Source organism: Ictidomys tridecemlineatus, chromosome X, assembly GCF_052094955.1.
Source record: "Ictidomys tridecemlineatus isolate mIctTri1 chromosome X, mIctTri1.hap1, whole genome shotgun sequence".
Classification (NCBI taxonomy): domain Eukaryota; kingdom Metazoa; phylum Chordata; class Mammalia; order Rodentia; family Sciuridae; genus Ictidomys; species Ictidomys tridecemlineatus.
This window is the reverse complement of record NC_135493.1, coordinates 40,318,802-40,328,690: the sequence shown is the minus strand read 5'-3', so window position 1 is coordinate 40,328,690 and position 9,889 is coordinate 40,318,802. Positions and strand designations below refer to the sequence as shown.

The 9,889-nt window shown below is 47.0% G+C and overlaps 1 protein-coding gene across 9 annotated transcripts in view; it reads right to left on the bottom strand.

The window, feature by feature from the left end:
• Positions 1-456: 456 nt before the first annotated feature.
• Tsc22d3 (TSC22 domain family member 3) overlaps positions 457-9,889 on the bottom strand; it is a 67,431-nt gene continuing 57,998 nt past the window's right edge. For 7 of the 9 annotated variants that reach the window (XM_078034417.1, XM_078034415.1, XM_040284025.2 and 4 more), the window contains 2 exons: positions 3,069-3,120; positions 457-1,984 (listed from right to left, as the gene is read on the bottom strand). In XM_078034417.1, coding sequence (XP_077890543.1) covers positions 1,754-1,984; positions 3,069-3,120 — 283 coding nt within the window. In that variant the 3' untranslated portion in view covers positions 457-1,753. Of the gene's footprint in view, positions 1,985-3,068; positions 3,121-3,445; positions 3,633-3,774; positions 4,169-9,889 lie in introns of those variants that run through there. The other 2 variants (XM_005323376.5, XM_005323377.5) reach the window with 2 other exon arrangements.

Sequence of the window (9,889 nt, the reverse complement as noted above, 5' to 3'; positions counted from 1 at the left end):
CAGTCATTATTTATTTGGTTCCTCTCTCCTTGCTCTTTCACACATATATCCTGCTCTTTTCTTTGGGTCCTTCTTGGGGGATATCCTTCCTCCCAAATCACCCACTGAAGCTGAGTTTGGGCATCAGTAGACACCTGAACACTCACTCTGAAGCTCTAATATGAAAGCTAGACCAGGACAGAGGGACAGCTGGGAGTTTGAGATAAATTTGCATAGCAGCTGTGTTAGTTAACTTTGGGCAAGTCACTTCAACTCACCAAGTCTTAGCTTGCTTACCAACAGTGAGAACATGTCCTTTATATGGAGGCTAGGTGGATGACACATGACCATGAACGTAGCACAGGCCTGGCCCTTAGGGGTGCTCAAGAAATATTTGCTTGATCAGAAAAACAGCCTCCCCCACCCCCACTGGATGAGGGCCTCCATTGCCTCGTCTCTTTATACTCAGACACAAAGTTTATTTTTAGAAAAAAAAGAGCAAAGTTTATTGAAACTTCAAGCTACATTTGAAAAATCAAAATCCAAATCCTGGAGACATACATCAGGATAAGGTGTCAGAAAGTGGAAAGTTCACTGTCACAGAACCCCCTTGGAAACAAATTTCCTGGGCACATCCCTCAGGCCCCAATGGGATCAAAGTCATTCCCTCATCCACCCCTCATCCACATCAGGATGCCATCTATCTGTTCAATTGAAAGTGTTCCACCAAAATAAAAAAAAAAGTTCTCAAATGACAATGTGAAGTCCAAGCTGATCTTCTCTCAACCCCATTCTATGTAGTCAGCACCAGTGAATGGTGGGTTTGGCATTCGAAAAAGGATTTCACATGTCTTCAGTGGAGAGTTGGGGAAAGAAAGGGTACAGCAGCAAGGCATCTGTGGCCGCATTCTGAGGGCTGGCCCTCCTCTCCCTGCCTTTACTCTTGAGTTTTACTTAATCTAAAGGACAAACTGGATCGACGTGGTAAATGAGCACAGTCAAAGAATTAGCTTTAAGAGATAAGGGACCAGTCAATACTCCCAAAGCTGGTCAGGCCCTTCAACATGTAGGTGTATGTATATATGGATACATCGCTACACTAAGATATAGATCTAGCCCTATAGGTATATATACGCATTTATGGCTATATAGAAAAACTATGCCAATACTAACCAAACAGAACTTTGTAAGCGCTCATCCCAAAGCTGTAATCCCACACAGGGCTGTGCACAAAGCCATGCATTAGACCATATTAACCGACAGAAGGCTGACTTGGCTCAATCTCTCCCATCTGTGCCCCCTGCCTTGGCGAGGCAGGGGAGAAGGGAGAGGTTGCCTCTGCTTAAAACACAAGTGGCTTCTTCATAGAACAGTCATCAGGTGAAGCTGTTGAAGATGTCCATGGAAATGAAAAACAGACCCCTTTATACATTCTGGAGCAAACTGGCATCACATGTCAAACTACCTTTCTCCTTTTGCCAGTTGCAGCTAAGTTGCCCAGGCCCTGGGAGCCCCCAGGGCGCAGTGGCATTAGAGGCTCACTGGCTTGGGGTTTTGAAGCCCCATGCAACTCAGCCTCCAGAGACCTGCTCTTTGTCAGGGGTCTGTCACTGGAGTGGACCCAGGTGGCCATGTCCTTGGGACATCTCTTGGCACCAGCTATGCTAGGTGTAAAGTTCTCCACGTGAGATGATGCTTGGGGAGCCAAAAACAAACCGGAAAGAACTAGGTAGAACAGGTTTCGTGGCTCTGCCCACCCTAAGGACAGAGCCACTTACACCGCAGAACCACCGGGGGCTTCAGGTGCTTGTGGGGATTGGGCAGCTGGCTCTTCAGGACTCAGCCGAGACTGGAACTTCTCCAGCTGTTCGGGGCTCGCCAGGGTCTTCAGGAGGGTGTTCTCACGCTCCAGCTGGGAGTTCTTCTCCACCAGCTCTCGGATCTGCTCCTTCAGTATCTCTACCTCCTCTCTCACAGCATACATCAGGTGATTCTTCACCAGATCCTGCCAAGGAGGAACCCACACAAAGAGATTCTTAAGCTATTGAGGCCCCTCTGCAGCACCTTCACCCTGCCATGGGGCTGCCTGCCTGCCCTAGCTTTCATGTTACTGCCTTGAAGCCTTCCCTCAGCATGCTGCTCCTGAAGCCCAATTCCTCCTAGCTCTTCTCTGAAGCACTTAAAACCTTCACACAGGAGTACTGTAGAATTTGGGCCTTGCCAGAGTTGGGAGCCAGGTTTTGAACAAGAAAGGTCCACTTTCCTGCAAGTTCCTAAAGATTTTCAAGTCTGGCTGTTGTAGGAACTTTTGGAGTGAGAATTCTACTGGTTGCTGGTTTGCCCAGCTGCTGGTCTAAATCAGGGGTCCATGGGGACCTGCAGCACACCCCATCTTGTTGGTCTCCTTTACAAATCTTCACCAAAGAAATAAAAATGGCTATTTGGGAGTCTCTTCCCCTTCACAGGACCCAGCACACTAGAGTCGCAGCTGGCCTGCAGCCTGGTTGGACAGGCATTTGCTGGTGGGGGGTGTAGAGATTGCTCCATCCTCTCTGAATTTGATGACTGATTACACTAGGGGTGGGGAAGTGTGCCGTTTAGGCTTCAGAGCACAATTAAAGGGCTTCTAATTGTGAGAAGCCCCGAGCCCCTATAGCCATTTTGCTTGCTCAGTGAAGTTTGACCTCTACCTGGTAGGCAGAGGGAGATGATGTGGGGTGCTTGGCTTTCTATTTCCTCCCAACTTCTGACCCCAGCCCAGTCTCTGCAGAGGCACTGCAGTGCAATTGCATCCAATGAGCTCTGGCCCATGCCAACTGCAGGATACAAATACAAGAGTCTCAGCTCCCTGCCCTGCAGCAGCCCAAGAGGGAGCCAGAGGCTGCAGCAAAGCCCTGGGATGGGGGGGGGAGGGTAGACTGCTGTCACTCTAACCAGACTTTACCAAATGTCTCCAGGGAGGACAGGAATCTGGCTTTGGCTTTCTCAGGCCTTTGGCTAACAGCTTTTGTGCCCACCCCCTCAGTTCTGCCCAGAGTTACATAAGCAGCAAAGTCTGGGGATGGGAATGACGCAGTGATGCCACTCACCATTGCCTGCTCAATCTTGTTGTCTATGGCCACCACGCTGGCTCCGGAGGCACTGTCAAGACAAAAGCAAAGCGACCCGTTACTCTCTCGGTTCCACTCTGAGTACCTGGCAGTTGTGACCAAAGTCTTCCATCTGCCCTGGGTCTTCCTCTCCCCTGCCTCCTTGGCCTGGAGTTCCAGGCAGTTTGGCAGCGGGTCCTTCTCTGGCCCCTGCAGGAAGCTGCACCTCCCCACCCAGGCTAGCTCAGCGCTGCCGCCCTGAGCAGCCCGGGTCCTGGGGCGCATGGGCCAGCGTGGCCCAGGGATACACAAACAATGAGGGCGCCAGGTCTAGGAAGGCTTCCGCCGCAGGCCCAAAAGGTCCCAGGCAAACCTACCAGGCTGAGAACCCAGCTAAGAATTTCTTCTCTGCTCAGAAGCTTCCGTCCTTCTCCCCGGTGGTGCACCCCTGCCCGCTGGGGATCCCTCTGCCTCTGGTTGCCTCTGCGGCTGCAGCAGCTGGTTCTCAGGGCGCAGCAGCCGCAGGGACGCTCAGACGGCGGATCCCAGCGCGGTGGTGACCCCCCTTCCTGCGTCCCCTACCCCCGCCCCTTCCCAGGATGCTGCACCACAGGGAACTGGGGCCGGCAGCGCAGGGCTCGCTCAGAGATCCAGCTCCCAGCCCAGCCCCCGCCAGCGCCAGGCTGGAGCTGGGGCCAGTCGTTACCTGTTATCCAGCTTAACGGAAACCACATCCCCTCCAAGCAGGGAAGAGAAGAAGGAGATGGAGAAATTGTGCAGCTGATAGACCGCCACCTCCATGGGGGTCTGATACATTTCGGTGTTCATGGCTCGGATTGCCGGGGAGCTCGGGCAGTGCTTCGGGCCTGCCTGGGCGGGCTGGGCAGCCGCTGGCTGCTGGCAAGCTGTACCGGGCTGGGCTCCGCGCTGGAGTCTGGCCCTGGAGCTAGGAGGGGGGTGAAGGCAGCGGAGCGGACCCAAAGCCAGACAGGCGCTCCAGCTGGAGTTGAAGGGAAGTGCCTCGAGGGGTGTCACCTAGTGTGTCACAAACTCCACTGCCTCCAGTCCAACCCAGACTCAGAGATATTTCGGCTCCTGCTTCTTTATATAGGAGGAGCTGGCTGCGTCACATGGCGTCAGGGGCCATGCAAATGAGTCCTGTACCGGGCTTTGTGGCCCAGTAAAACCACATCCCCTTCCTGAACCTTAGACTGGGACTGTAAACAGTTCAGCACTTTCTTGTGCCAACTGGCATCTCCAAAGAGGACTCTGGAGATTGGTAAAAACCAAACTGGAGCTGTTTTGCAAAGAAATGAGAAACAACAGCCTAACAGGAGGCAGAAAGCACTCAGTAGAGGGCGGTGCTGCTTTTAAAAGCACTTCTCCAAGGTGTCAGCCAGAGTACCCTGAAGGTTTTGCAATGCTCTCATTGTCACACTCCACGCATGCCCACCCTCACCATCAGAAGCCTTACTTTCTCCTTCTGACTGCTCTTTCAGTCTCCCCCCAGCACATATGCCGTGTCACCTGCACACTCACTCTTACTAATGCAGCTGTCCCCTGACTTGGCTACCAGCCTGCTCCAAACTCCAAAACCCATCCGTCCATTTCTTCCTTAGAATTTACAGGTGTGGGAGTATCTACCTGTGTACTGACAGGTTCACAGATTGGTGACATGCAAGGAATGCGCACAGAGGTCTGCATTAATCTGTTTATGCATGTGTATGGAGGAGAGGGTGTACAAGAGTGGATGAATATGTATGGGGAGGCAGCTAGGTTGGCAATAGAGGAGGTGGAGAAGAGATAGGGTATGAGAGTGGGCACAGGAATGACCACAGATACTACCCCTTTTCTCTTTGGTCTCCCCACCTTACTCTGTAAATAAAATACGTTCAACATAACCCGGGATCTCATGTCCCTATTTTTAAAAAGTAAATCTCACCATTATGTTTATCTACAAGGCACTAATTTTAAAAATTAAGTAAAGGGAACAGGGTGAGTGCATAAGGAAGGGAACAGAGGGAGGGTATAAGGGAGGGAAAAGGGAAGTACTAGGGACTGAATTGGAGCAAATTATATTCCATGCTTGTATAATTATGTCAAAATGAATCCTAATGTTATGTATAACTAAAAGGAAACAATTTTTTGTTACTTTCTTCCACCATATATCAGAAGGAACCTCAATATTATGTATAACTATAATGCACAATAAAAACATAAGAAAATTTGTTACTTTCCTATGAAGAGCAAAGGATAAGAAAACTACTATATAAATCACCCAGGAAAACACCTGCCATGTGATGGTCCAGCCATGCATATAGCAGTAGAAGGTATTTCATGGAAAGAGGACTCTGGGCCACAAGGAAAATGATATGATTGTTGCCTAATAAGAGTTATATATGTTTCCATCAAAACATATTTTCATTCTTTTCAGCTTCAAACTTAAAAAAAAAAAAAAAAAGGCATGGGAGACTTGAGGTGTTTCTAGCTCCTTTCGCTCCTACCTAAGTGAGGCCACCTGGTGGACAGAAGCAGAATTACATCTACAAGGGCAACCTAGGCAGGAAAAGGGATAGGTGATGCAACAGCACATGTTATTTATATAAACAGGGGACCACAAGGAGAACACTGGGTTCCACCAAATATACAATAGTTTGGATAAAGTTAAGGCCAGTACCCATAAATCAGTGTTCCACAGGCTGTGGTCCAAAGAAGTATCCTAATGCAATCACGCTACTGGAAAAGTACTGGGCCCTCTTATCAGCAAAGAAGGTAATTATTATTTGCTTCAGGATATTTCTCTTAACCAGGTACCTGGCACCAACACCCTAGCCAAAGCTCCAGCCAAACCCAGTCTGAAGGCCTTGATTGCATCTAGGTTTCCAGTACAGTTATGCCACCAAATAGCCAACATCTTTGGCTATGGCATGGGGCTCCACTGGTGGATTTCAGTGGTGGTAACATGTATACAATGCCCATTATTATTTTCAAAGGGCTAGCCAATAAAACTATCCAAGCAAACCCACTCCCTTATCCCACTTCTTCCTACTTTAGGTGGGAGATGATCCTCATCAAAGTATATTGTTAACTTTATGACACAGGCTGGTGTTTGCACTAAGCTGTGTGCAGTAGACTGAACAAAGGGACTATATTTATAGGTCATCAGAAAAGTTATCTGAGAAAAAAATACTTGAATCAATAGCTTAATTGATATTGGAATTCCCTGACATATTAATCTGCTCTTTGTGCCACCCAGAGCTTTCTTGGTCCAGGAAGAGTCTGGGTTGATCTTTCATTGCCTTGTTAATTTTTCCTAAACTATTGTTACCCATCCCAAGATTCCAAGGGAGGATGAGGTAAAAAGGGGAGAGAAATAAGCTGGATTGGCCAGGATTGGGAGGACACTGCCGGGAAAACAGGTACAGGGCAGAAGTAAAACAGCTCTTTGGATGGGTGAGTCCCTTAGGTGAAAACAGAGGCAGGGAAATCCAGGTAATTTGAAGAGGGATGGGAAAAAGGGTTAAGATTACTATCAGAGCTGTGATTGAATTGTTCACTCATTATACTTCAATTAAAAAACAAGCTGAAGCTGGGCTTGATGGTACATGCCTGTAATCCCAGCAGCTTCAGAGGCTGAGGCAGGAGGATCTCGAGTTCAAAACCAGCCTCAGCAGCGTAGTGAGGCACTCAACTGAGCAAGATCCTGTCGCTAAATAAAATATTAAAAAGAGGCTACGGATGTGTCCCAGTGGCTAAGTACCTCTGGATTCAATCCCTGGTACCAAAAAAAAACAGAAAAAGCTGAAGCTGGGTGAAGTGGTGCAGGCCTGCAATCCCAGGGACTTGGGGAGGCTGAGGTAGGAGGATTGTAAGTTTGGGGCCAGCCTCAGCAACTTACTGAGATCCTAAGAAACTTAGCAAGACCTTGTCTCAAAATTAAAAAAAATGACTGGGGGTATAGCTTAGTAGTAAAGTACCCTTTGATTCAATCCCCAATACCAAATAAATAAGAAAAAGAAAAAAACAAAAGCTTAATTTGAGACACACTGACCATAATTGCTACAATTAATGGAGCATCAGTTGTAGGCAGACACTGTGCTGGCTGTGCCATCATTTCACTTATGAAGAAACAGGGTCTGAGAGGCTACCTTGCCCAAGGTGGCAGAGCTAATAAATTGCAGACAGGTGTAGTGGTACATGCCTGTAATCTCAGTGACTCAGGAAGCTGAGACAGAAGGATCACAAGTTTGAGAATAGCCTGGGAAGCTTACCAAGACCCTATCTGAAAAAAAAATTTAAAAAGCTGGGATATAGCTCTCTGGTAGAGTATCTCTAGGTTCAATCCCCAGTATCTATTTCTCTCTGTCTCTCACTGTCTCTGTCTCTCTGTCTCTCACTATCTGTCTCTGTCTGTCTGTCTCTCTCTGTCTCTCTCTCACACACACACACACACACACACACACACACACACACACCCCTAATAAATTGCAGATGTGGGACTTCAGTTCAAGTCTTCCCGATCATAGTACACTGTTGTTCATAGTACACCCACTTGTGTAGTATTTTAAACCCACTTGTGTAGTATTTTAAACATGGAACCATGCTAAGCATCAAGAATTTCCCATACGGAACATCTTAAGTCAAAACATAAATTATCAGCACAGTGGAGCGGGGAATTGAATGAGGGGAGACTTGAATGAATGAGTAGAGGCAGTTGGGGGATGGGTTGAGGTGTCAAAGAGTGGCATGGAGGAAGAAAGGGTGAGAGGCAGGGGAAGTGTCCCTATGATGCTGGCTGCACTAGTATTTGAGAGGTCAGAGGTTGACTTTGAATTCTGTAAGCACAGATAGTTTTCTGACCAGTTGGGGACTGAAGAATATCTAAACTGTCCCAATGGGCTTTAGAAAAGGCACAAGTTCACTCACATTCATTCAAAAGGCAGTCAAATAGTCCTCAAAGAAAGCTATCTCTCTAGGAAATATTCACCCAAATTCCAGAATGGATATATAGTCTTGGGGAATACCCAGTATTCCAAATAAGGTGTGCAGTCTTGGAATAACAACCACAGTGCAGTCAAACCTCAAGTTCCTTGGGCCCTACTCACTGGAACCCTTAACTAATTCGTTCCTGCCTTTTTTAATTTTCTTTTTCTTTCTTTTCTTTTCTTTTCTTTTTTTTTTTTTTGTAGCAGGGATTGAACCCAGGAGCATTTTACACTGAGCCACATCCCCAACCATTTTGATTTTTGATTTCCAGACAGAGTCTCACTAAGTTGCTTAGGGCTTCTCTAAGTCGCTGAGGCTGGCTTTGAACTTGCAATTTTCCTGCCTCAAACTCCAAATCTTCTGGGATTACAGGCATGTGTTACTGCTCCCAGATCCCACCCTCTCTTCTTGCTATGCTCAGCTTTTGGGAGAAGATCAACAAGAAAATAAGTTCATATCTAGGATTTAGTTAAAAAAACCAAACTTCAAAAAGATGCCTGGTCCCAGTCTAATTAGGGCCAATCTCTAATCCACATATCTACCTTTAATTCTGTTATGTGAGAAATGATCACCCTGAGGCCTTATGATCCTCTATTACTAAAATGACTAGATCCCAGAATCCAATAGAAGATGACAATGGACTTAGATGTCTCTGTACAAAGATTTTCTAACAACAAGGACAAGGGAGATAGAGATAGTTAGTAGGGGTAGGAGGAAGAAGAGGAACCCAAAGTTTTTTTTTTTTTAACCCTTGGCACATCAGAAAATTCCTCTACCCTTGGCTGTGGTGCACACCTGTAATCCTAGTGGCTGGGGAGGCTGAGGCGGGAGGATCATGGGTTCAAACCTAGCCTCAGCAAAGGCGAGGCACTAAGCAACTCAGTGAGACCCTGACTCTAATGAAATACAAAAATAGGACTGGGGATGTGGCTCAATGGTTGAGCATCCCCGAGTTCAATCCCCAGTACCAAAAAAAAAAAAAAAATCCCTCTACCCAGAAGGATGATTCGAAGTTCAAAGCCAGCCTCAGTAGCTTAGTGAGGCCCTAAGCAACTTTTCGAGACCGTGTTTCAAAATAAAAATAAAATAAAAAAGGGCTGGGGATGTGGCTCAGTGGTTAAGTGCCCTTCAGTTCAATATCTGGAACTAAAAAAAAAAGAAAGAAAGAAAGAAAATTCCTCTGCCCAGAACAGCTGCACTAAACCTTAGAGAGTATAGAAGTTTGTGCTATACATGATATCCATTATCCAATCTAATATTTCTGAGTAATGTGCTGATCCTTGAAACTTTAAGTGTCCCTGTGTCCTATGAAGGTGGGCCACATACAGGAAGCAGTGGCCTAGCTTCAATAGCCCTGCAACAGCCAGGCATGGTGGTGCATGCCTGTAATCCCAACAGCTCTGGCGGCTGAGGCAGGAGGATTGCAAGTTCAAAGCCAGCCTCAGCAATTTAGTGAAGCTCTAAGCAACTCGGCGAGACCCTGTTTCTAAATAAAATATAAAATAGGGCTGGAGAGGTGGCTCAGTAGTCAAGTGCCCCTGAATTCAATCCCTGGTACCCTCCTGAAAAAAAGGCTTGGGATATGGCTCAGTGGTTAAATACCCCTGGGTTTAATCACTGGTACACTCCCCCCCCGCAAAAAAAAAATCCAAAAATAAACAAAAAATAGCTCTGCAACAGTAACATTCATAAATATTTTCAAACTCTCCTTCTTACATCCCAGAATTTACAACACAGGCTAGATCCAGAGTCAGTGCAGCAAAAAGCGCCTAACTGATGATCGAGGCCCTTCACTGTCTCTCAGTTCTAGCTTTAATGCCATGGGACTTTGTGAC